The 27806-nt window shown below is 40.1% G+C and overlaps 1 protein-coding gene across 1 annotated transcript; it reads right to left on the bottom strand.

Annotated features, from left to right (window-relative positions):
* On the bottom strand, nucleotides 1-26682 carry LOC113422748 (17-beta-hydroxysteroid dehydrogenase type 6-like). The gene is made up of 5 exons (XM_026683877.2): nucleotides 26625-26682; nucleotides 20291-20612; nucleotides 15919-16177; nucleotides 9172-9329; nucleotides 1-1047 (listed from the first exon to the last, which is right to left on the bottom strand). Exons 2-5 carry the CDS (start codon nucleotides 20601-20603, stop codon nucleotides 824-826), a joined length of 954 nt encoding a protein of 317 aa, XP_026539662.1. The 5' UTR covers nucleotides 20604-20612; nucleotides 26625-26682; the 3' UTR covers nucleotides 1-823.
* Between the last annotated feature and the right edge of the window lie 1124 nt (nucleotides 26683-27806).

Here is a 27806-nt window from a genome sequence, read left to right as displayed (position 1 = left end):
TTTTGTCATTTCAAATATAATTTTATTCCAGAAAGTATTTTTTCAAGCTTTCTTTAAATTCATTTTTATAAACAAAAACACTGATCAAAAAATGTCATCAGAAATGTGTGGTGGTTTATTGCCTTTCTAGAAATTGGTGCTAGGATTCTGTATAATCCATAAACCTTGCTAGGTCAGGTCATACAGCTGCACAAAGTGCATCTTCTGTTACGATTTCTAGAACACCCACTCAGGTCAATTAGTGTTGCAAGACAGCTTAAGCTATATGACCCAACAATTCAGAGCTGATGAAATAATTGGCTTTCTTTCTACATATCAGTGATTCTGCATTATACAGGTAGTCCTCAACTTATGACCTCAATTGAACCCAACATTGAAATGGTATATAGGGTCTCCTGGCAGAGCAGGGAACTGGACTAGAAGACTTCCAAGGTCCCTTCCAGCTCTATTCTATTCTATTTCCATTGCTAAGCGAGACAGTTGTCAAATGAATTTTGCTCCATTTTACGACCTTTCTTGCCACAGTCATTAAGTGAATCACTGCAGTAGTTAAATTAGTAACACTGATTGTTAAGGGAATCTGGCTTTTTCTTTGGCTTAGCTTGACAGATGGTTGCAAAAGGGAATCACATCATAAATATGAGCCAGTTGCCAAGCGTCTGAATTTTGACCATGGGGATGCTGTTAAGTGTGAAAAATGGTCGTAAGTCACTTTTTTTCAGAGCCATTGTAACTTCAAACGGTCACTAAATGAACTGTTGCAAGTCAAGGACCACTTGTATTCGGATATTAAACCCTTAACAGGAAGCTATGGTTTGTGGGTTCATCCTGACATTACTTGCGCTGGTTTTGGCCAAGTGTAGGTCACTATGAAGTCTGCTACTGAGCTGGGCAAGTAAGACACTGGAAGGTAGAAGAGTTTGGCATCCAATCCACCACTGTAGCGAGCACGAGGGTAGCGGGAGGTCAGGGCATGCTCTACGCAATCAGTGACCAAGAAGAGGTTCTTGTTGCTGTTTTCCTTGAGATTTTGGAAGAACTTCAAAACTGTGTGAAGAAAAAAAAAGAGAGTAAATTCTACAATGACTTACTAGCCACTTGAATCTTTTGATAATTCAAGGAACCAACTGCTACTTGAGAGCCAGCCTCTAACCAAGCATTCCCTGACCTGGTGCCATTTCTTTCCATAATTATTCAAGACAAGAGTTCCAGCTGAACAGATGAGGATAACGCTGGGTTGTAAAAAACCACAATAAATCACTGTCCCACATGGTGTGATGGAATGTGCACTTGGAAAAGTAGTAGTGAAGGGAGGGCGGGACTGACATAGCGGTGGAACGACAGCGATTCTGGAGCTCCTGGGAAAGCCGCCGAAACGCCCACAGCTGGACAGTCCAATTGGATCCGAACCGTCCCGGAGAGATGGTGAGTAAAGGGAGTACATCCTGTCAATCCCAGGAACGTCATAATGTCCCTGGTTGATCCAGGAAAGCTCCTGAAATTTGGCAGTGGCGGGAAGCGGCTATTAAAGCTGCTAGAAAGCTGTGACAGCCCCAGAAAGAAAGAAGATCGGAAGGAAAGTGTGTTGGTTTGGGTGAGAACTTCCTTTTTTTTTCCTACCAAAATCAGAGCACCCTAAGGGGAAAGAGTGTTTAGAAGAAAGAAGACAGAAAAGTGGAGAACAGCGGCGAAATAGAACATAATGCTAGCTGTCAAATGTTATTTGGACTATTTTAATTTTTTTTCTTATTTTTTAAAATATTTTTTTTTCATTACTGGACTGGATTTTCAAATAAGAATTAATTGAAGAGTACTTTCAATTTTTATTGCTAAACTTAAAACTATTTTTCCCTTTCTACTTTTACTTTTCAAAAGGATACTTGGTTAGAACCTATTGGATACAGTAGAACTAAACAAGTAAGTTAAGCAACACTGCCATCTAGAGGTCACACACACACACACACACACACACACACACACACACACAAACTGCTCAAAAAAGTAAAGGGAACACTTAAACAGTCAATCACACTTCTGTGAAATCAAACTGTCCACTTAGGTAGCAACACTGATTGACAATCAATTTCACATGCTGTTGTGCAAATGGAATAGACAACAGGTGGAAAGCATAGGCAGTTAGCAAGACATCCCCAATAAAGGAGTGGTTCTGCAGGTGGTGACCACAGACCACTTCTCAGTTCCTATGCTTTCTGGCTGATGGTTTGGTCACTGTTGAATGCTGGTGGTGCTTTCACTCTAGTGGTAGCATGAGACGGAGTCTACAACCCACACAAGTGGCTCAGGTAGTGCAGCTCATCCAGGATGGCACATCAATGCAAGCTGTGACAAGGTTTGCTGTGTCTGTCAGCATAGTGTCCAGAGCATGGAGGCACTACCAGGAGAGAGGCCAGTACATCAGGAGACGTGGAAGAGGCCGTAGGAGGGCAACAAGCCAGCATCAGGACTGCTACCTCCGCCTTTGTGCAAGGAGGGACAGGAGGAGCACGGCCAGAGCCCTGCAAAATCACCTCCACCGGGCCACAAATGTGCATGTGGCTGCTCAAACGGTCAGAAACAGACTCCATGAGGGTGGTATGAGGGCCCGACGTCCACAGGTGGGGGTTGTGCTTACAGCCCAACACCGTGCAGGATGTTTGGCATTTGCCAGAGAAATTGGCAAATTCACCACTGGCGCCCTATGCTCTTCACAGATGAAAGCAGGTTCACACTGAGTACATGTGACAGACGTGACAGGGTCTGGAGATGCCGTGGAGAACGTTCTGCTTCCTGCAACATTCTCCAGCATGACCAGTTTGGCAGTGGATCAGTAATGGTGTGGAGTGGCATTTCTTTAGGGGGCTGCACAGCCCTCCATGTGCTCGCCAGAGGTGTTGTTTGTCGGCTAAGCATTTTGTTCTGGAGATGAGTGTCTCGGCTACGGAATTGATCTGTGCTGGGTGGTGGTGTGAGAGTGCATGTAGATAGCGGTTTGTATGCGTTTTCTTCTGGTAGATGGTGTGTCCTAGGGAGCCATTGGATTTTTCGTATCCTAAGACATCTAGGAAGGGAAGTTGATTGTTAGCTTCTGTTTCCATGGTGAATTGTATTTTGGGGTGTAGGCTGTTGAGGTGTGTGAGGAAGTTGTTCAGTTTTTCTTTCCCGTGTGGCCAGATTATGAAGATGTCATCTACGTATCTGAGCCAGACACAGCATGAATAAACGAGATGATACCTCCTGCCGACCAGCCATTTGGAAACCTGCCCTCATTAACAAACGATTACCTAACATGAAGAATGACACCAGACCCACACCCACGAGGGCCAAACAAGATGCTACCACCACACTTCCATGTAGAAAGCAGACTCACATCCACACAGATGATGAGACACGACCATGGACCAGAAGCCGTACCGCAGCTGCATCACTACCCGCTTCAAGCCAATGGATTCCAAAGAAAGAAGATTACCCACCTAATCCAAAAAGAAACCCCAACCAAAATCCAAGACAGAGAACAAGAGAACGGCAAAGCCCTCCTCCCATATATAAAAGGCACTACAGACAAAATCAGCAAGATCCTCCAAAAACACAACATTAAAACAGCATTCTGCACAAACAGAAAAATATCCACCATCCTAAGAAACCCTAAAGACAAAATTGAGTTAGAAAACCAAGGAGTATATTGCACCGCCTGCCCCACCACATACATCGGACAAACCAACAGAAGAATAAGTGCACGCATTGAAAAACACAAGAACTTAATCAAAAAAGAAGAACCGACCTCTTCCCTGGTCCAACACCTCAAAGCCACAGGACATGAGATTGACTTTAAAAATACCAGAACCATCGCCAAAACTGAACACTTCAACAACAGAATAATCAGAGAAGCCATAGAGATAGAAAAACGCCGACACAGCATGAATAAACGAGATGATACCTCCTGCCGACCAGCCATTTGGAAACCCGCCCTCATTAACAAACGAGTACCTAACATGAAGAATGACACCAGACCCACACCCACGAGGGCCAAACAAGATGCTACCACCACACTTCCATGTAGAAAGCAGACTCACATCCACACAGATGATGAGACACGACCACGGACCAGAAGCCGTACCGCAGCTGCATCACTACCCGCTTCAAACCCCTCCGACCCATACATGAAGTGAATGGACACCCACCATGAAGATGTGGCACGACCATGAACGCGAAGCCAAACAGGATCACAGCTCACCAGCTCAAATCCCCCAGCAACTAAGGCTAACCTGAGCACAACCAAGCCTCCACCTGAACAGAACACAGCTCCAGCCAATCAGAACACAGCCAAACCCCCAACCAATGAGAACACCCCCCCACCCAATCAGAACACAGCCAAGCCCCCACCCAATCAAGTCACACCCCCACTAGCAGTTAAAAGAAAGAAACAGCTGCAAGCTCACATTACTCCGAGAAGCACAAAGCCGAAGACACAAGCCTGAAGATGATGAATGAGACTTCATCGAAACATCGCCTAGATACTTCCAATTTTACGCAGGAGAAAACTGAATAACCAAAGATCCATATACAAATACCCGCGAAAACCTCAGAACACACACACACACACACACATATAGGTGTAGGTGTGTTCGGTCTTTCCCGTGTAAGATTAAGAGTATCTTGGCGACGTTTGGCGAGGTCCCACTCGCCATCCTCAGGCTGGTGCTTTCAAGACTTCGTGCCAGTGCAAGCAATATATATATATATATATATATATATATATATATATATATATATGTATGTATGTATGTATGTATATATATGTATGTATGTATGTATGTGTATATGTATATGTGTATATATATATATATATATATATATATATATATATATACACACACACACACACACACACACACACACATACATATATACTGTTTTTATGAAGGCCTATGCCAGAAGTCTGATTATAAATTATACAAGAAGAAGGAACATTAAAAAAAGACAAACACAACAAATATTAGAGGAAGTCTACAAGAAACTTGAGAAAGAACTACAAAAATATCCACAAAAGAAAGATATTAAAAGTCAAATGGAAATAGTTAAACATAAAATGGGATTGATGGAAAAAGAGGAACTAGCACAAAAAATCAGGAGAGTTAAACAGAACTTCTTCAAAAATGCAAACAAACCAGGCAGAAGACTGGCATATAAACTGAAAAAGGAGAGAAATGAAAAAGATAATACAATTAATAGATGAGCATGGAATGGTTTGTAATGGAAATGAAGAAAAAAGAAGAAGTGTGATATGATCAAGAGAATATCGAAGAAGAAAAAGTTAAACAATACTTGCAAAAAGCAGAGCTACCCCAAATACCTGAGGACACTAAGATAATGTTGGAAGGGAAAATAATGATGGAACTGACAGAGGCGATAAATCGACAAAATACTGGAAAGGCTCCGGGCCCAGATGGGCTACCAGTAGAATTCTACAAGACTTTGCAGGAATCTTTAAACATTACAATGCTTGAAGTAATGAATGAGGTTTTGTCAAAAACCAAAATACCTAATTCATGGACAGAGGCTTACATTACTCTTATACCAAAAGAAGATACTGACTTACAACAAATAAAAAAACTATAGACCTATATCCCTGCTGAATGCAGACTACAAAATATTTGTCTCAATAATGGCAGAAAGACTTAAAAGATATTTGAATCACTTTATACATTCTAATCAAAATGGATTTCTGCCTACGAGGCAAATAAAAGATAACATGAGAATAATTTTAAATACGTTGGAATATTATGACACACATCCAGAGAAGCAAATTGCCTTGGTATTTTTAGATGCGCAAAAAGCCTTCGACAATGTAAATTGGCAATTTATGTTATTGCAAATAAAAGAGATGGGCTTTGGAGAAAGATTCATTAAGGCAATTGAGGCAATATATCATAAACAATCTGCAAAAGTAATGATAAATGGAGATTTGACAGACAATATTAATATTAAAAAGGAACTAGACAAGGATGTCCTCTTTCACCACTGTTATTTGTATTGACTTTGGAAGTATTAAATAGAAATATTAGGGAAAATAGAGAAATAAAGGGAATGAAAATAAAAAAGAAGGAATATAAATTACAAGCATTTGCAGATGGTCTGGTCTTCATATTGGAAGAACCATTGGAAACAGCGTCTAGACTGATAGAAAAGATAGAAGAATATGGACAGGTGGCAGGATTAAAAATAAATAAAGATAAAACTAAGATTTTAGTTAAGAATATGATGGAAAAACAAAGGAAAGAATTGACAGACAGACTGAATATCCAGATCACAAACAAAGTAAAATACTTGGGAATACACCTAACAGCAAGATGAGGAACATTAAAGGAAGATAATTATTATAAATTAAAACAACAGATTGCGTCAGATTTGAAAAAAATGGGAAAATTTACAATTATCTCTAATAGGGAGAATATCTACAATCAAAATGAACATACTACCAAGGATATTATATTTGTTTCAGACTATTCCAATTAAATTAGGGAAAGAATATTTTGAGGACTTAAACAAAATAATGTTGAAATATATATGGCAAGGAAAGAAGGCAAGAATTAAATTAAAATCGTTACAGGACACTAAAATGAGAGGAGGCTTTGGATTACCCAATTGGGAATTATACTACCAGGCAGTAACACTGATGTAGGTGAAAGAATGGATTGTTTTGAGAAATACTAGATTGTTAACACTGAAAGGCCATGATTTACAATTGGGGTGGCATGCATTTTTATGGTATAAGGAAAGCAAAGCACATGGGTATTTTAGGAGACATTATATTCAAGATGCTTTATTGTTAATATGGGAGAAAATAAGGAAACAACATTATATGAAAATACCAGTCTGGTTATCAACTATAGAGGCATTTGCGCATCCAATTGTTTTTAAAATGGAACACATAATTAGATATAGTGAAATTTTAAATGAAAAGGGTGAACTTAAAACAAAGCAAGAATTAGATGAACAAGAGATAAGAATGAATTGGTATTCATATGTGCAAATACATTCTAGATATGATAAAGACAGTAAGACAGAAGGGTTTTACAAAGAACTTACTGAATTAGATAAAATCTTAACAGGTACTGAGGAGAGGACGATTAAAAATTATATGGTTATTTACTAGGAGTGAAATTAGAAGAAGAACAAGTTAAAGAAACAATGATTGCTTGAGGGAAATTTTTTGGATGTGAGATAGATCTAGAAAAATGGCAGAAACTTTGGACTAGAAACTATAAACTAACAATGTTGACAGCATATAAAGATAATTTGTATGTTTTACAGGTGGCATTTGCCCCCAGCAAGAATAGCAAGGATGTTCAAGGATAAATCAGCAAAATGTTGGAAATGTCATCAGACACCTGGATCATATTACCATATGTGGTGAACGTGTGTGGAAGCGAAAAGATACTGGACTAAAATATACACATGGCTGGAAGAAATGACAAAACAGCACATAGATTTAAAACCAGAGATATTTTAATTGGGAATTTTACCTGAAGGTTACAACAGAGAATTGATATATTTGATTATTAATGTTTTAACTGCAGCTAGAATTGTATTTGCTCAAAATTGGAGAAATGAGAAAATTCCGATAGAGGGGGAAATGATTAAGAAAATAATGGAATGTGCAGAAATGAGTAGATTAATATTAGCAATGAGAGAACAAGAAGAAAAATAATATTTTAAGATATGGGATTTATTTTACCAATGGTTAGATAGGAAAGTAGGAAATTGAAGTAAAATACAATAGCAATGATATGTTATAATTGATTATTATGGAATGAATTATAATACAAATTAAATTTAATAAGAATTGAGATTTGCTCTAAAGGATAATGTAGATTTGAAATTAAAGTCTAATGATGATGTAATAATATAATATGACATGGAAAATTGATTAATGTAATATGAATGCAAACTTAAATCTAAGAAGAAAAGACTATAGATATTGTGCACAAGAAATATGTACCAACCAACACACTGTATAATTGAAAGGTTTTATTTGTTGTTTTATGTTTATGTTTGTCTGTTTGTTGTTAAAAATAAAAAACTTTTTATAGAAAAAAAAGGAAGAGTAGTGGGTGAGAGTTTTGGCAACACAAAGCTTTCCTGGAGACAGGCCAGATTAACAGACTGCAGCTTGATGTCGGGAGAAGGTGTTCAGGGTAGCCATCTGTAGAATCTCTCACAATACAGCTACCATGTTTTCCTGAAAATAAGACCCAGTTTTATATTTTTTCCAGAACCAAAAAAGGTACCAGGTCTTATTTTTGGTGTGTGTGTGTGTGTGTGCAAGCGGTAGCAAGTGGCCGCAGAAGAAGTGGGCAAGGCAGGTGTCGGGGTATGCGAGGCCTGATAAGTAGGGAAGCTCCACCATCCCCATCCCCACCTAGCTTAATTTTTACCTGTGCGCCTCACCCCATTCTGTGCACCCCAGAGTGGGTTAGGCTTATTTTGGGTGTAGGGCTTATATTGGGTGCATGTGTGTATGTGTGTGTGTGTAAGTGGCTGCTGAAGAAGTGGGCAGGGCACTTGGACTTCGGCTTGGATCAAGCTAGGACTTACTTGGGGGATAGGTTGTATTTTCGGGGAAATACAGTAGCAGATTATTACAGCAGTTCCCAACCTTTCCAGTTTGGTAGCCCAGCAGGTGTGGGGAGAGGGGATGATTTTGTATGAGTACAAAACATGAGTGCCCGCTGCTTGCACACTTGGGCAAGTGGAGCTTACACAGGCCATGGTGGTCCACCTGGGGGGTTTGGTTCAGTGCTCACGCAAATGGAGCTGCAGGCCAGAGGTTGGGGACCCCCGAGTTAAAGATTTATAGCTTTAAATTGGCAAGAATCTGTCCATTAGGTGTAAGCAAATGAAGGATGGAATTCAGATTTTGCCCTATCATCTCTGGACTTGGACCTGACACGTGTCAATGCTTATAATTAGCAGTGTGGAATCAAATTTCACATTACTGTTTTCTCATTTTAGACAGATAATGAGCTTCTTAAGTAGTTTTATAGAATAGATATTTATCAAGTCTTCTATGGTTTTTGAACCGTAATGGGTTCTGCATTTGTGGTATACCCTCCCTCAACCAAATATACTGTATATGCAATCTATAGCCCGGTTTCCCAAATTTCAACTCACAGCTTTCAAAGTATAGCTGTCCATAGACTTCTTTGGTTTCAGAAAGTGCTTTGTTCCATGAAGCCTGGAAGTTCTCTAATGTAGATTCTAGAATGCTTGTACTGAAAGCACCAGGTTCAATAATGCTGACCTTCATCCCAAATGGGGACATTTCACGCCTGAATAGAACGGAAAGGAAGAATAAGGAGATGCAGAATGAAGAATACACAAATCTGCAAAAATCTGTTTTGAATGCTAAATTCCAAGTGTAGACTTTTTGCATGTGAAGAAATAGCTAGACTCATTAAGGAACATAGAATAAATCTGCAGCACATTTATCTTTCCTTGCTCAACTTCTATATATTTATTCAATAAGGAGGTAGGGAAAAGCGCTTTCAAGCAAATTGGTAAAATTTGGGGAAATTGCTTAATTTAAGATAAACATTTCTATAGCTTTCTTTCTTTTTCTCTTTAGTTATGTCATGTTGGTATCAGTTTTGTGTCCATATGTATCTTTAAACATATATTTTTTCAACAGACTAAGATATCTGTTTACTTATTTATTTCAGTCTACTTTCCCAAGCTATAAAGGATTTTTTGTGTCTGGCAGATGTATGTGAGGATTAAAAAAAAAAGAGTCCAAAATGAACTTTTCCCAGACTGGACAGCAAATGCATGTCTTTTTTTAAAAAAGTGGAACAATTAAGGAATGGCATCCAGCTTTACAGCAACACCGATCTCTTTTCAGTTTCTTCTTTCATTCACTAATGCTTCTTGGAACGATCATGTGACAACACACAGTTTGCATTTTTCATATTGAAAAAAATCAGGAAAAGTTCCCTTGGTCATCTGCTGCTTTTGAAAAAAACGGTTAAGTATACCTCTCCATTGCCTCTGTGGATTTGTTCCTTAGAGGAATGGTGAATGCTAGCAGAGTCTTCCTTAGGACTACTGTTCATCCCAATATTAATACTTATTAGAGTGAAGCACCACCTCCCACCCCAACTCCTCCAAGAGGTAGGAAGGGAATATAGCATTTGCAGAAATCTAATGCCAGGGAAGGAAAGGAGGGAAGGCAGGGGTGGGATTCAAAAATTCCAGTAACCGGTTCGCTGTCCAGTTGCTAGGTGGGCGTGGCCATGGTGGGCGTGGCCTACTGGTACTTCTGGGAGGGCCGATTTTTGCCTTCGTCTTGAGGCTTCCCTCGGGCCTCTGGGAGGATGAAAACGGTCTCTCCTGGGCTCTGGAGGCCCCCCAGAAGCCGGAAACAGGCCCATTTCCAGACTTTCAGAAGGCCCGTTTTTCCCCCTCCCAGAGCCTCCACACAGACCCTGAACTTACCTGCATTGAAAATGGGTCGTGTGGAGACTCCTGGGAGGGGCGGGGTGGGGGAGGGCCAGCCGGTCGGTTCAAATACCAGTTTGGCGAACCAGGTGCGAATTTAACATCCGGTTAGTCCAAACCGGTCCAAACCGGTCAAATCCCAGAGGGAAGGAGACTGTGGTGTGTGTGTGTGGCAGGAGTTCAATACTGAGGAGCGGCCTTTTGAATGCCTCCTCAGAGCTTGTAGGAGGAAGAGGAGTGTCTGGGGCCACATTTATTACTTTGAGTAGGCAGAGATAAAAAAACAGCATGCTGTCCTGGCCATTGCAAGACTACTGTTGCAGTTCATGAACTGAAGTGAGCACAGAGAATGGCCCTGAAGGACAGAGGGAAGATCTGTTACTTTGCCAATGATCAGATAAATGAGGCTTGAGCCAGCCTAAAAAGGGGTTTACAAAACACTTCAGAGAACAACTCGTACCCAGGGGTGGGTTTCTACCGGTTCTGTCCACCTCTGTAGAACCGGTAGCTCTGAAGAGCAGCAGACATCGAACCGGTTCTATGTCTGCTGATATTTTTGCCCACCCGCCAACCTGGGCTCTTACCTGACCTTTATTTCCTGATTTTTTCAACTTCAGCTGCCATGCAAGGCACAGCTGCAGTTAAAAAAGCAGGAAAAAAGGGCTTTTTGAAAGGCTGCTTCTCTGCACGCAGCATGCTGATGATGATTTACAGGCGTGCGCCGGCAGCATGCAGGGAAGCACATTGTAAATCACCGAACCTCGTAAATGACTGACCTGGCAGTTAACCCTGTCGGATCCCACCCTTGCTCGTACCCCAATTCACATGAAGATAAATAAGGGAGGAAGGGAAGCACATTTACTTGCAAGCTTCTGTTACTACAGCTGTTCTAGTAACAGTAGTTTTAGGTCTACATGCAGGGGTGGGATCCTACCGGTTCGGCCCGGTTCTATAGAACTTGTAGCTACAGAGAACAGCTGACACCGAACCGGTTTGGTGTTTGGCCCACCCGCCTGCCTGGGCTTTAGGCTGTCCTTTGTTCCCTGCTTTTCCCTCCTCAGCTGCTTTGCGCATCACAGCTGAGGTTGAAAAAGCAGGAAACAAGAGGATTTTTAAATGCTGAGCACCAGAGTGCAGTGTTTGTCAGCTGTCCAGGCACCACAGCTGATGATTGTTTGCAAATGCTGCATACATGATTGTCCCCCATTTGGAGAACCAGCAAATCGCTCCACTGGCTGGCCCCTCCCCTCCCCTCCCACTCACTCCTTACCTGCATGTGAGCCATCCAACTTGCCTGGTTTGGTAAGTTGCTATTTTTCCTTTTTTCCCCCTGACCATTAGCTGTTTCTGCTCTGCCAGGAGATTTAGATTAGCTAGAAAGCAGGAAATCCTTGGATTTTTTTGCTTTCTAGCTAATCTAAAAGCAGAGCCAAACTTTCCTTAGGGCTGAAGCTTTTCAGTACAGACTCAGGTAGCTGATTGCAGATAGATAGATCTCTAACTTAATCTTTGATTCTGTGAGCAACTCAATCTGCCTGCCTGCTTTGGATGCTCTTTTTTTATTATAAAAAAATCAATATTTACATACATGGTGTGTTGTGAGTTAATTTTGTGAGTTTGCTTGCAAGCAAATTTTATGTGACTCAGTTAGTCAATTGCAGATAAATAGATCTCTAACTTAATCTGTGATTCTGCGAGCAACTCAATCTGCCTGCCTGCTTTGCCTGCTTTTGGGTAAACGTTGTTCTTTTTTTATAAAAAAAATATCAATATTTACATAAATATTTATAATATTCACATACAAGCCATGCCCACCCAGTCACATGACCACCAAGCCATGCCCAGTCAGCAAGCCATTCCCACCCAGTCACATGACCACCAAGCCACACCCACAAATTAGGCCACACCCACAGAACCGGTTGTTAAGAAATTTGAATCCCACACCTGTCTACACAGTGTTTATTTCTTGATCTGGGATCATTTATCTGATTGTTGCCAGGGCAATACACCTTTCCCCTGTTCTTCAAGGCCATCTTCTATATTCACTGTATGGATAGAAGGACAGAAAGCCTCTATCATTCTTATCTCCTATGGGCATCTGCATCCTTTGGGAATCCTTTGCCTGATAACATACCATTGGCAGTGAATGTCCTTTCTGGATATGAAATTAATGCTGCAGCTTTCCTACCAATTGGGATATTTTGTGGAGGGAGGAAATGGAAAGGAATTGGTTTTTTTCAGCTTTCAGAGTAGAGCAGGAAGGGACAAATGTTAGCTGTCAGAGGTGAAAACAAAAGACCTCTGGATGTTTTGATTTGACATTGATAGATTCATTGAGATAAGATGAAGACACAAAATGGGAATCTAGTTGAACATTTGTGCCTTCAAATTCAACCTGACCAGAAAATGATGTCAATGATGTCCATTGATGTTGTACGCTGCCCAGAATTGCTTGACAGCGAGATGGGCAATATATACTGTAAATTTCATAATGCATAAATTTAATGAATAAGCAAGCAAACAATTCCTCCAGTAACTACTGAGCTCCACTGCTATTTTCCTATTATTTAGGTGAATGGTAAGAACCTCAGGGCTTGCCATCTTTCAAACTTCTGTGTAAACTAAAAAAAAGATGTGACTGCTTTAAAAGCCACATTAACTAAGAAGTGGGCAACAAAGAAATTGATTAATTTTGAAACTGATAAATAGCTTCCTTTCTCAAAGGAAACAAACAAAAATATTTTGAATTTAATCAAAGCGACCAGCATTTTATAAATATGAGACAAGGACAGAAGCAGCATCTTTATCAATTTTTCCTGAATAAAAGTAGTTGTAGAGGCATTAAGTCTCTTTTCAGACAGAAAGCCATTTTGGTCTCGTCTAATCCCATCTCACAGGGTTGTTGTTGAGAAAATAGAAGGAGGAAGGAATATTAGATATGATTACTGCCTTGAGTTGTTTATTAACAATAATAAAGGTGGGATAAAAATCAATCAATCAATCAAATAAATAAATAATATGAAACCACCATTTCATGGGGAAGCAGAAAGGTTAACTTTACTGTTCTGTCTTTTAATTTAACTTATTAAACAGGCTATAAATAACAGGTAAAGGCAAAGGTTTCCACTGTTCAGTCATAGAATCTAGAGGGCAGTGCCTATTTCCATTTCTTAACTGAGGGAGTCAGCAATGTCAGGATATTTTAATATTAAATGTCTTGTCACATCAGGGAATGGTTCTTTCATATTCTGAACCTCCCCAAATCTGGTTGAGGAAATAAAAAGCAGGGTCTCTATTAGAAAGCATTTGCAGGATGATCTGTTAGTGTTTCTATTGGCAACAACTGTCAAGGGATGAAATGCTTTTATTGATTTATGTAATAATATTTATAACCTGCCACAATTGTTAAGATTTTGGGCAAGATGCCACAAGCACAGCATAAATAAGAATACAGTGAAAAATGACATCAGTGCAATAGAGTAATACAGGTAGTCCTCGACTTACAACAGTTCAAAGTTATAATGGCACTGCAAAAAGTGACACGACCATTTTTCACACTTATGACATTGTAGCATCCCCATGGTCACGTGATCAAAATTCAGATGATTGGCAACTGGCTCAAATTCAGATGCTTGGGAACTGACTCCTACTTATGACAATTGCAGTGTCCTAGGATCAGGTGATCATCTTTTGTGTCCTTCTGACAAGCAAAGTCAATGGGGAAAGCCAGATTCACTTAACAACTGTGTTACTAATTTAACAAGTGCAGTGATTCACTTAACAAATGTGGCAAAAAATGTTGTAAAATGGGGCAAAATTCACTTAACAAATTTCTCACGTAGCAACATAAATTTTGGGCTCAATTGTGGTCGTACGTTGGGGACTATCTGTACTCAGTTTAACCTTTTCCAGAACTACTAGGAATAGTCTCTGTGTAAGTGTATCTCCTTTCCTCCTTGGGGTGGTGGTGGTGTGCCTTAATTCCTAGAACCTAATTTAAAGCTTGTCATAATTTTTTTTTGTTTTCAACAAGCACAACCAAAATAGAAAGACCTCCAAGAATAGGGCTAATAGCTCCAGTTTGTAAAAATCAGGATGCGGTCAAACTCAAATTATCTCCTCGCATTTAATTGATCAGATAATATAGCTTGTTTTGTTTTTTGGCTCAGCATGTTCCAGGAACCAAGCTATTTCTGTTTGCAATAAATATTGTATGATTTTAGCATGTTAAATTATAGCTTATTCAACAAACCACAGTATGCAAAGCAAGGTTTAGGGCAGAAGTGCAGAAGGTAAGCCTTATGAAAATCTTAACTGTGATCCCTGGAAGTTTCTCAAATCAGTGTAAATTATAATTTTGATATAATAGGAAAAATGTTAAAGGCATGCCTGAATAGCCTTTTATTTCCATACTAGCTGGATACCCGTGCTTCGCTACGAAATTATGTGATCGGGCTTAGTTTTTGGGGAGGAAAATAAGGGGAAAAAATTCCACCTCTGCCTACCAGCATCCATCAGTATTCATCTGGCTAGCGTCCTGTCAGTGTGTGAGAGAGTTGAGGGCTGTCTGGAAATTGAAACAGTATTTGTTGTGTGAGCAGGAGGAGACAGCAAGGAGCCTGGGCATGGCTTAGCTCAACTGTTCTGTACTAAAGCTGGTTGCTGCTGTGAAACTAAAACTGAAACTCGTCTCCTCTGCTTGTGTTTTGCATTTGGAACAGATTTCTTTTCAGGTGGGGAGGGGGAGTAGAACTCCTTAGCATCAGAGCATGTTAATAATAATATATGCAATACTAATGCTCTAATAGTCATTTCAAAAAATCCTTTCTTATGAGCACCTAGAAGCCAAGAGGAAATACGTGCCAAATTTCAAGTTTGTAGGCTTCACGGTTCTGGAGATTTTGTGATGATGTGTGAATGGCATTTCGCTTTTATATATATAGATTTCATTTTAATTAGCTTTAAGATAAATAAAGTAAAACATCTAATTTTTCTATTGGTTCCATTTACTACTATTTGGACAGCACACTATTCCAAAAGTGAAGGCCCAGCTACGCCTAGATAACTTGTTCATTCCTATTTCCTCTGTTCCTCCATTTATTTGTAAATTGTTCTTATTTACTATTGTAAACTGCTTAGACAGGGCTGTAAAGCCTTGTGGAGCAGTATATAAGTTTAAGTGCTATTGCTATTGCTACTTGGATATTGCCTACCTACCAAAAGATTGTTCCTCCAGTGCCACGTTTATCTCAAGCAAAGTAAAGTACATGTTTAGATCTTTGGGACAACCCTTAAGAGACACAACCATGTTTTACATAAATCATTGTAGCTCAGACTATCTGAATCTGTGCATCTACTTCTTTCAAATGAAGCTGAAAGAGAACCATGCACTTCAACTAATCAAAAGAGAAAGTTAAAGCTTACCTCAAAGTATCTGAGAAGGCTTCCACACCATACTTGGAGAGGCAATACCCTCCTCCAAAGCATGCTAATCTTCCCATCACACTGCTTACATTGACCACTCTCCCTTTGGCTCTCCTCACCAGGGGCAACATCTGCAACGTCACGTCAATCAGCCCAAGCAAGTTGACATCCAGCAATTTGGCAAAGTCCTCCTTCGTCAGCCATTCATTGATAGCGATGGGTATGCCTTTACCTGCATTGTTTACCAAGCCCCAGAGCCCTGAGTAAGAAGAAAAAAATACATGGTCATGATTTATTTATTTTATTTATTTATTTATTTATTTATTTATTTATTTATTTGATTTGCCAATTGTTTACAAGATAATAAGTATAAATGTATACATAGTTGTAAATACATGAAATGGGTACATATAAGAAAAATAAAAGAATAAGAGAAACAATAGGACAGGGACGGTAGGCACGTTGGTGCGCTTATGCACGCCCCCTACAGGCCTCTTAGGAAAGGGGTGAGGTCAATAGTAGACAGTCTAAGGTTAAAGTTTTTGGGGTTTGGGGAAGAAACTACAGAGTCGGGTAGAGTATTCCAGACATTGACCACTCTATTGCTGAAGTCGTATTTCCTGCAATCAAGTTTGGTGCGGTTTACTTTGAGTTTGTATCTATTGTGTGCTCTTGTGTTGTTATGGTTGAAGCTGAAGTATTCATTGACAGGTAGGACATTGCAATGTATGATTTTATATACCATGCTTAAGTCAGACCGAAGACGGCGTAATTCAAGGTTTTCTAGTTCTAGAATTTCAAGTCTGGTGGCATAAGGTATTCTACAACGAGTAGAGGAGTGGAGAACTCTTCTTGTGAAATATTTCTGGACTTTCTCAATTGTGCTAATATCAGATACGTAGTGTGGGTTCCAGACTGATGAACTGTATTCGAGTATTGGTCTAGCAAATGTTTTGTATGCTCTGGTTAGTAGTGTGATATTACCAGAGAAAAAGCTACGTAGGATTAGGTTAACAACTCTTAATGCCTTTTTGGCTATGTAGTTGCAGTGGGCTCTAGCACTTAGATCATTAGAGGTGAGTATTCCAAGGTCCTTTACAGAGCTTGGGTCATCAACAAGATCTTGACTATTCAACTTGTATTTTATTTTCTGATTTTTTTTTGCCAATATGTAAGACAGAGCATTTATTTGTTGAGATTTGAAGTTGCCATTTGTTTGACCACTCTGATACATAGTCAAGATCTTTTTGTAGGGTAGCAGTATTGTCTGTGGTATTGAACAGCTTTACATCATCAGCGAAGAGAACGCAATTGCTCTTAATATGATCACAGAGGTCGCTTATGTAGAGTATGAAGAGAGTTGGTCCTAGAACACTGCCTTGGGGAACACCACTATTGACAGGTACTGGATTTGATAGTACGCTCCCGATTTTGACCATTTGTTGTCTGTTTGACAGGAATGCTTCTATCCAGTTATTCAGTTGTCCAGAGATACCATAGGATTTTATTTTTAGGAGTAGTTTGTCGTGTACCACTGAATCAAAGGCTTTACAGAAGTCTATGTAGATTGCGTCTATTGCTTTGCCCTGGTCGAGTTGTGTCGTCCATATGTTTTTGCAGTGTAAGAGTTGCAGATTACAGGATAGTTTTTTTCTGAAACCAAATTGTTTATTGGAGAGTAGGTTATTTGTCTCTAAGTGAAGGATGATGGATTGGTTAATAATTGATTCCATGACTTTACAGGTGACGCAGCATAAGGAGATTGGCCTGTAATTTTCAACTAGGCTTGGGTCTCCCTTTTTGAAGATGGGGATGACCGTGGCTTGTGACCATAGGTTAGGCAAGGAGCTGGTCCTGAAAGATTTTTCAAAGATTATGCTTAGAGGTTTGGCTATGGCAGTGGATAGCTTTCTTAAGAAGTAGGCACATATTCCATCCGGTCCAATAGATAGAGATGGAAAAAGCGTAGTGCTTTTTCAACATTGTCTTCTGTGAAATCGATATGTATTAGATCATTGTTGTTATCTGTGGTACGGCTAGGAAATACTGGGCATGATCCATTGCTGTTTACAAATACTGAGCCGAAGAATGTGTTAAAGAAGTTGGCTTTAATGGTGTCGTCGTTGCAGTCTTTACCATCAGGTCCTATCAAGGGAGGGATGGACCTTGAGTCTTTTAGTTTGTTGTTTACAAAATTGTAAAAAGCACGGGTGGAATTGGTGCTTAGAAGGTTTTCCTCTTGTTTAATGTGATAATTGGTGCATTCGGTCTTTATCTGGTGGCATAAATTTTTGTATCGGTTTTTGAAATTGGCAACGTGACCAGATTTGTTTTTCCGCCAGAGTGATCTCTTTTTGGATTGAAGTTTCCTTATTGATATGGGTAATCTGCTTTTTTGTTTTGTTTTGGGAGTTGTTGTTGGTACATATAGTTTGATGACTCTTTTGACTTCAAGTAAAAATATGTTGTAATGGTCTTCAACAGTATTGCATCCAGTGAATAGAGATTGCCAATCAAGGGATGAGAGATCGTTGTGTATAAGATCATAGTTGCCTTTTTTGAAGTTACAATTGGGAATTACATCATTGTGGTGATTTTTGTGTGGACGTATGTTGAGACAAAAGTCAATCATATTGTGGTCACTACTGGAAAAGGGTTCTTTAGTTTGTATTCCGTAAATTAAATTCATGAGATGAGATCGAGGCAGTTGTTTAGTCTAGTGTTGTTGGTTACTAGTTGTTGTCCCTGTCATTCTAATCCTCACTTATGTTCAGAACTGGAGCATTACCGTGCTTTTAAGGGTTGTTCACCCAGTGTGAAATATATTTGTTGTCACAGACAAAATGGTCCATTTCAGAAAACAGAAAGGGATAAGGAGAAAAGTAACAAAAAACAATCTAGGCTTTTTTGGGGGGGGCGGGGGGGGGGTTGCTTGAGGGGAGAGAAGTTATGATACATGCCATGACAACATCAGAGGAATGACAAAGGTTACAGTGGCATCATTTATTTGTACAAGTGTCATGAAACAGGCTTTATTGTGTAGATATCATTGAGCGTCAATCTGATGCAAGTATGGTGTCTCCTTTGGACGACTCCTCCGATGCTTCCTCAGAGGGAGAATGAGATCATTCCTGGCACTTCAGGAATTACTGACCCTGAACTGCCAGCAGAACAGGCTTTGACTGGGGACAGCTTGCAGGCCAGTGAAGAAGAGGGGGAGGAGCTGTTTGCCGTGGTGGATCTCAGAGCATGCAGGCCAGAGAAACGTAGGTCTGCCACATTGCTCGGGAAAAGGCCCCGCCCTCCATGATGAACTGCACAGCAGGCAGAGGGAGGTGTTGCTGGTAACAACATGTGTGGGTTGTGGCTGTGTGCTTGTTTGTTTTTCCTGAGTGTCTGAATTACTATAATCCGTGAGCTAATGTGGATGTACTTTTAGTTTTGCCTGGAGGGGTGTGTTATGTTCATTTATTGGACTCGCTGTTTGAGCAGCTTGCTGTTTATGTTATGGACTAATTGGCCATTGCCTAGGGGATTAATCTGGGCTTGCTCATGGCTGTGGGAAGAGAACTGCTGGGTGAACCCTCCATAAACCCCACTGACGTGTGAGTGTGAGTGAGTGTGGCAGCACAGTATGTGTTGACCCTCCACTGGCTAAAACACACATAATTTGGAGAATTATGAAGGATGAAAATATTGCACGGGTGAGATAAATGGCTTACTCTTGTTCTCCGAAAGTGTTTAGATTAAGGTAGAATTTCCCAACAGCTGCTTTTAAAGGAAAATTAAGTAAGGGAAGAGTCTGTCACCACATCTTTCATTTTAGCTCCCTACCTTTGTCATTTTAATGGTGACAATGTTAGATTCTCGTGGAAAATTCACTCGCTGCCAAAGACATAAAAAACACTTTATCCTAGCAGCTAATATTTGAAATTAAGTGTAGGCAGTCCTCGATGAATGACCACAATTGGGACCAGAATTTCCATTGTTAAGCAAGGCGGTTGTTAAGTGAATCATGCCTGATTTTATAACCTTTTACGCAGTCAAGTGAATGACGTGGTCGTTGAGCTAATTTGGCTTCCCCCGTTGTCTTTGCTTGCTGGAAGCTTGTCACAAATCATGTGACTCTGAGAGACTACAGCTGCCATGAATAGACTCCAGTTGCCAGGCATCCAAATTCTGAGCCCGTTACCGTGGGGATGCTGCAATGGTCACAAGTGCAAGGACTAAGTGTAAGCTACTTTTTCAGTGCCATTGTAACTTTGAGCAATTGTTAAATAAATGGTTGCATGTTGAGGACTACCTGTATCCAATCCCTCAATCTACAGTAAGTATGGCCAGAGCATTAATAGAAATAGAAGGAGTTGGTTACCTTTGTTCCCCACGCATGAGTTCACCCATTTGGTTGCTGCTGCAACACTGTCAGTGCAGGTGACGTCCAGCAGGGTGGTTTTCAAGCGGTCTGATGTGAGTCTCTCCAGTTGCTGTGCTCCTTTCTGGGTGAGACAAGCAGCCAACACCCGCAGACCCCGAGTGTCCAACTGCCTGGCTAGCTGGTTCCCAAAGCCAGAATCACAGCCAGTAATGAAGACATATTTTTCTGTCAGTTTCTCCACTCTCTGTCTCTCTCGGTACCATCGGCGAAAGAAGTAAAGTCCCACCAGGACAGCTAGGTAGAGCCACATAGCTGAAACCTACCAGGAAGAAGCAAACATTGTGAATGTATAGGGAGAGATGCATCTGTCTGAAAGGTTACAACTGCCATGAATAGAGTCCAGTTGCCAGGCACCCAAATTTTGAGTAGACTGTCTACTATTGACCTCACCTCTTTCCTAAGAGGTCTGTAGGGGTGTGTGCATAAGTGCACCAACTTGCCTACCATCCCTGTCCTATTGTTTCTTTTTATTTTTCTTATATGTATCCATTTCATGTATTCATAACCATGTTTATACTTATACCTGTTATCTTATAATCGCTTGACAAATAAAATAAATAAATAAATAAATAATCTCGCAAGATTGGGAGAGCACAAAATTTCCCTTTGGAAATCATTGGCTAGTTGCTCTTGGTGGTGGGAAGATAGTAGGCCTTTTCCCATTGATGAACTAAACTTTTTTTTAGTGCCACTGTAACACTGAATGATTACTTAATGAATAGTTGTAAATTTAGGACTACCTGCATCCAAGCCCCTTGGTCTACATACACAAATACAGCCTTTTAAGTCCTTAAGTCAGCACAACACAAAATTTACCTCCTCCTTTCCTTTGCTATTTTCCATCTCCTGGCTTAATTCCTAGCATCTACATCACCCTTCAAGGAAATGCTAAATGGGTTTTATACACGTTGAGTCTGCCCTTGAATTATGTCAGGGTAAAGGGGAAAATGCAACTTAATACCAGATAGCTCTGGGCGACTTAGCCCTTCTCATTCGTAGCTTGCAGACAGGGCTGGAGGCAACAACATGGCAAAAGGGAACAAAAAAATATGTTGTCAGAGTACATTTGCACTATGGCTTAATATCAGGGGAACAGGCAGGAGGCCAGGAGGCCAGGAGGCCCTGCCCTCTGTTCTCTGTAGCAAGGACTGGATTAAACATTATTGGGGATTTGAATTTAGCAGGAAGTGTATTTAGTATTTGTTAAACAAATACTGAGAAATAAACTGGCTGTGCATTGTCCTAAAAAATTAATACAATTGTCTCGGAAAGACATTATGCAATTAGCTCAACTATGAATAAATTCTAAGAGATATTCATTATATTTGCATTAAATATAGTTAATGCAAATATAATTTATAAAGAAATATGCAAGGATGTTAGCAGACATGGCAAAATCGACTGCTTTGATGAAAGAAACAACAGTTTCTAGCTTTGTTTCCATTCAGAAGCTACTCTTGGATTTTTTTGACTGAAACTGAAAATAATAAGATTTTAATTTTGGGTTTTGATGGTTAGGTATATTGATGATAGAAGTACTGTTTGTTGTAGTTCATTCTAGATCAAAGGGACATTAATTTATAGTTTTTATCTGTATAGAAGAAAGTCAGAAGTTCCTTTATTCTTATAGCTTTTTTGTGTTATTGTTGCTTGGATTGAGGATTGAAAAATCTCATTTCCATCCAAACTTCATCTGGATGAGAGAGACGCACAAGAGAGAAAAATTTGGAGCAGACTTTGATCGTTTGATTTGTTGGGAAGACAACTAATATTATGACTAATTAATCTCACAGTTATTTCTCTACTTACTGGACAGGGTTTGAAGGATCAGAGGCAGTCTTATAAAGAAACTTCATTAGAGAGGGTGCTCATTTACCTTAGAAGTTCAGCTACCCTGCTGGAAATGTCCACGGGCTTAATTTAATATTTCTCTCCTTTGATGTAAAAGTTTTTTTCCACTTTCCTCTTCATAATCACCACCATATTTTTTTTTCTTAATTAATATGCTGCTCATCCCTGAAGGCTCTAGGTGACTTAATAGTCAAGATTAGCATAAAATAAAAAGCAACCCCCTTCAAAAATAAACTCACAAACTACTTCATAATATAAACAAAATTGGTATCAAAACAACAAATACACAAAGCAATGTGCCTGCTAGATTCTAACCTTCACTCATAACATACCTTCTTCCTGCACTAAATGGCACACCCAGGTTTTAATGCCTCTGGGGCAGGGGTGTCAAACTCACGTCGTCAAGGCAGTGTCACGTGACACATCGGGACTTTTCCCCCCTTCACTAAACAGGTTGTGGCCGTGGCACATGACGCATCTGGCCTGCGGGCTAGAAGTTTTGACAGCCCTGCTTTAGGGAAATCCAGGTGGGAAGCGACACACTGGATCTCTGGGAGAAAGGAATCCTAAGTGGTGATTGAAAATGCCTGTCCCTGAAGTCCCTTCACATGACTATCTTGTGCAGACAGGACCTGGAAAAAGCTGGTTCTTTCTGATTAAATGAGCAAATAAAAACAGGGAAAGGTGGCCCTCTAAATATCTGTATATCCACAACTGACTGCTTTAATTAGAGAAAAGAACATATTCAACATTGTTCCTACTTGGAAACCACTTCTGGACATTGTGCTCAAGATAGAAAAATGAACTTTTGATGTCGGGTTTTGCTGATTAATACAGACTATTGTTAGTACTTCTTAAGTAAAAAGCTGAGGCTGTAATTTTATGTTGTACTTTGCTGCACTGAAAAAAGTTGGGAGTCGATGCTTTTGAGGGATCCTCTCTGAGCTTTCTTGCAGATGTTTCATTACCCTAAGTAGGTAATATCATCAATGTTAATAAAGAGTGCTGTTTGCTCTCAGTTTATATTCTGGTGTCTTGCCTGCCTGTGGGGGTGGGTGGTCTTAGAAATTCTTTGGTTGGGCTGTTTATTGATGGCTCTTTGGCAGATTCATGACTGGGGTAATCTGTATTTACTTGACCATTGGTCTGAAATTAACCTATGGAGTTAATTTCAAACCAATGGTCAAGTAAATACAGATTACTGATCTGGGTGCTGATTACTGGTGGAGAGGGGCTGGAGTCTTTTTTATCTCTTTTGGGCTGGTTGGCTCTTTTGCATAGTCTATAGATGTTGTTAATGTCTGTGTGTCTACTGATGGCTGATTTGTCAGAGTGCCAGGTTTCTAAAAATCCCCTGGCATTTTTGGATTTAGCCTGGTCTAAGATGGTCACGCACAAATTATGGTTAGATCTGTCTATAAGTTGTGAAATGAAAGAATTTTCGTCATGCCTTCTGACTTCCAGTTGGTGTTTATGGATGTCTTCTGCAGTCTTCTGCCTGTTTGTCCTACGTAGTGGTTGTTTCAGTTCTTACATTGTATGTTGTAGATGACTCCTGTTTTTCTCCTGAGGTTGCTGGGTCTTTTGGTTTGCTTAGGGTATTTTGAAGGTCTTTAAGGTCGATCCTTTTATACTTACAGCCTGTAGAGATTCTCAGTCATCCAGGTCATGGCTGTCCCAAAGGTGGTTTTTCAGGAGGCAACTGGACTTTCTGGTTTTTCTTTTGAAACTTTTATCCTTACATTTTCCTTCCCCCTTTCTTCCTCTTTCTCCACTATATTTATTTTCGTTTGTATTTTATATTGTGAAATTTTTTAGTAAAATTGTTACTAGACAACTGGATATCCACCTAGAGATTTAAAATGGACAACAAGCACCTTCAATCACATTTGGAAGTGTGTTTCTTTCTGAGTTGGTTTCTTCTCTTTCAGACCTTGACGGTAATCAGGCACTGGTTCTATAGCTTTACCTGTTTGCCTGAGGTCAAGCTGTACACTTGGGTTTCATTAGCATACTTAGGATGCCAGAACCCATGCTGATGAATGACCTTCCCTATCAGGATGTTAAAAAAAAAAAAAAACACTGGACAAAGCTTTGAGATTCTCCACAAAAAAGAACTCTACGTAGTTCTCTATTCCCTCAATGTTTGAAATCACCTTTTTAGGAAGGTGGAGAACTACTGTATGGTAACATAACGTCTCTTCCCACCTCCTGTTCCCAGTTTCGGTCCAGAAGGACACCACAGTATTAATACCCCCACCCCGAGATATAAGAGGACCAGGAGGGTTGCTCTCCCCTCATCCTTGTCCTTCCAAAGTTTGTTGAGATGACAATGGCTGAGTGTTAAACAGTTATTCAATAGCCTTGTGCAGTTAGAACAATCACTCAAGGTTGGTTAGTTCCACAAGACTGATTAGATACGGAAACTGACTTCATAGAATATTGCCACAGGCCTGAGCAGCAGAAGGTTCTTCTTGTCTTTTTCCTTCTCGTCTTCTCAGAGAGTCAGACCTTCTTATACTTTTCTGCCTCCCTGGATTTAACATACTATTTCTTCTGTACCTGTTTCATAGATTTTTCATAGAATAACAGAGTTGGAAGGGACCTTGGAGGTCATCTAGTCCAACCCCCTGCTTGAGTAGGAGAGTCTATTCCAAATATTAGCCTCTACCTAGGATCAAACTCACAGCCTCCTGATTGTGAGGCAAGAGCTCCTGTTCTAAGGGCTTCAAGATGCCTTCTACAGGTAGTCCTCAACTTACAACAGTCCATTTAATGACAGTTCGAAGTTACAATAGTACTGGGGGAAAAATGACCATTTTTTACACTTACGATGGTTGCAGCATCCCCATGGTCACATGATCAAAATTCAGCCGCTTGGGAACTGACTCCTACTTATGACAGTTGCAGTGTCCCCGGGTCACGTGATCACCTTTTGTGACTTTCTGACAAGCAAAGTCAACGGATATGTCAGATTCACTTAACAACCATGTTACTAACTTAAAAACTGTAGTGATTCACTTAACAACTTTGGCAAGAAAGGTCGTTAAGGGGGCAAAATGTCTCACTTAGCAACATAAATTTTGGGCTCAATTGTGGTCCTAGGTTGAGGACCACCTGTACAAGACTATCCATATCCAGCAAATGTATAGATTTGAACCACTTTCCCAATTCTCCTTCAACACTTTCACTCCAATGTCATTCAGGCTGTGGTCTTTTCACCAGCAATATTTCCCTCCAAGAAGGATTTCCAGAAAAAAAGATGACATTACAATTTCACAGACTTTCTCACAGTGATGTCTCTAAGCCAGGTTCCTGGATAGCTAATTAATTTTCCATCAATGTTTTCAGTTCCTGGGAGAATTGATTTTTTAAAAGTATAAAAATTTAGTAAAAATTGTCCCTCTCTGCCCCTTTTAAAGCTGGCAATATAGCTTTGGAAGAAGAAGCGTAGTAGAAATGTGTCGATAATTTAAATTTGGTCCATGTCAACAGAGAATGCAATCAATATTTAGTCACTAAGCTGTTCCATCAGATTCTCAGTGAATTATTGTTTTGAATAAAAAACCAAAACCCAAGAGTGTTGTTGCGGGTACATTTCTTCAGCACTCATATTTTTTCAGACAAACCCATCTCTTTATGCAACTCTCTTTATTTATTTTTTTATACTTTTTTGTGTATGTTGCCCAGAGTCACTTCTTGTATTATGTATGATCATATAAATTTGATACACACCAACATACATACATACATACATTCTCCCTAAGATTCATATTTTTGGGAGTGGTACACATTCAATGTATTAAAGGCAATGTTTCAAACTAGCCGATCCAAAGCGATTTATAACATTGCAGCAATACAGTCCCAAATATGTACATAGTACAATAAGTTCATCACCTACAATACAAGATCTGTGGCTCTGCATCCGAAGACAATAAACGTCTCCCAAAAGCTTCTCAAACAGCTAGCTCTGAGTACGTTTTCGGAACAAAACGTCGTGTATCTTCGTTAAAATAACATTTTTTGGCGCGCAGTTTCTAAGAGCCCAAAAGCTGACAGTTCGTTCTTCTCTCGCCTGTCCTCTCCTGTCTCCCCAAAGTTGCGTTCACTATCCGCTTTTCTTTTACATTTTTAGATCGAAGAGCGAAATATGTTATCATTCCCTGATGGATTCTCCTTCCATCCCAGAGCTAGTTAGATAGTGGCGGAGAAATCCCAACAATACACAGATACGCACACACACCCTTTTCCAACTTCTCCCCTCCATCCTCTCCAAAGAAATTCCGCTGCGACGGGATTGCATCTCCCTAAAGTGTTTAAAAATAATAACGGCCTGCTTTCTGGGGAGGTTTTTTGTGTGCAAAGGGTTAAAGCAAAATATGGATTTGCTGTACTCTACCCCACTTTCCGTGTGACTCACCTGCAGTTGATCAAGTGCGACCTTCGCAGCTTTAGATGGTCCTGGAAGCAGCGGCGGCGGCTTTTCATAGCTCCTCTCCCCACTTATACCACTCCACCCCCCAAGGGGGGAAAACACAGGCGGTCAGCGACACTGGAGGCATCGCATTGGCCGCCAACAGCTCCTCCCTTTTGCTTGAACTTCGTCTCAAGCAAATTGGAACCAAGTCTACTTCGGAGAAAGGGAAGAAGGAAAAAAAAACCATATTCTCCATCTTCGGTGACTTTGGAGACGAAATGGGGAGTGAGCATAAATGCAAGCCTTCCTCATTCGGCCGATGACTAGCGAGCAGATGCCTCCATTCATCCAACAGAGCAGGGAAAAGCAGGAGGCGAGCGGGAAAAGGCTGGAGTGCGCATAAACAGAGCTCCCCGACGGGATCCATAAACCGCACTACTGTACTGGATTACCTGTAGGCGAGCCACCTGAAGAGGCGACTTTTCCGGCATGCGGAAAAGTCCCTCACAAACTCCCTCCTGGGTTTGTGTAGTGTGTAAATCCATTTTGTTTTTGTAATTGATTAAAGTATATACTATACTACAATGTAGATAGATAGATAGATAGATAGATAGATAGATAGATAGATAGATAGATAGATGATAGATAGATAGATGATAGAGATAGATGTTTTCTTAAGTTTTCGCGGGTACTTACATGTATGGTATTCAGCTTTGTTCGGGTATTTTCCCACGTCATTGTAGTGCTTTTAAAGTTGTAGCAACGTTTCAGCAGAATCTCATCTGCCATCATCAGGCTTCTGTATTGTGTTCGTCTGTGACAAAAATACCCGAACAAAGCTGAATACCATAGATATAGATATAGATAGATAGATAGATATACACATGTTCACCACCTTCACTTATTTCTAAAAATAATCAAGGCCGCTGTAACTAAATACAGTAAATAAATATATGCCCATATTCTTCCCTCTGTGGTGAATCAGCCAATTTTGCCAAAACATCTCCTCAGTATTCCAAAGCGAGCACAAGAAGGTTGGAAAGCCCCGGCATACATATAAAAATGCTGATATGGGAGACTGCAGAATACCCCATCAATGTATTTACAATAGCAAGGCAGCTTTTAAAAATTACTTTTAAAACATGACAAAACAAAACACAAAGATAAAAATACATATATTGCCAA

The sequence above is a fragment of the Notechis scutatus genome, chromosome 2 (genome assembly GCF_049901735.1).
Source record: "Notechis scutatus isolate UNSWTSFEM ecotype Mainland chromosome 2, rNotScu1.2, whole genome shotgun sequence".
Classification (NCBI taxonomy): domain Eukaryota; kingdom Metazoa; phylum Chordata; class Lepidosauria; order Squamata; family Elapidae; genus Notechis; species Notechis scutatus.
The sequence above is the reverse complement of the archived record's forward strand: the minus strand, read 5'-3'. Positions and strand labels throughout refer to the sequence as shown.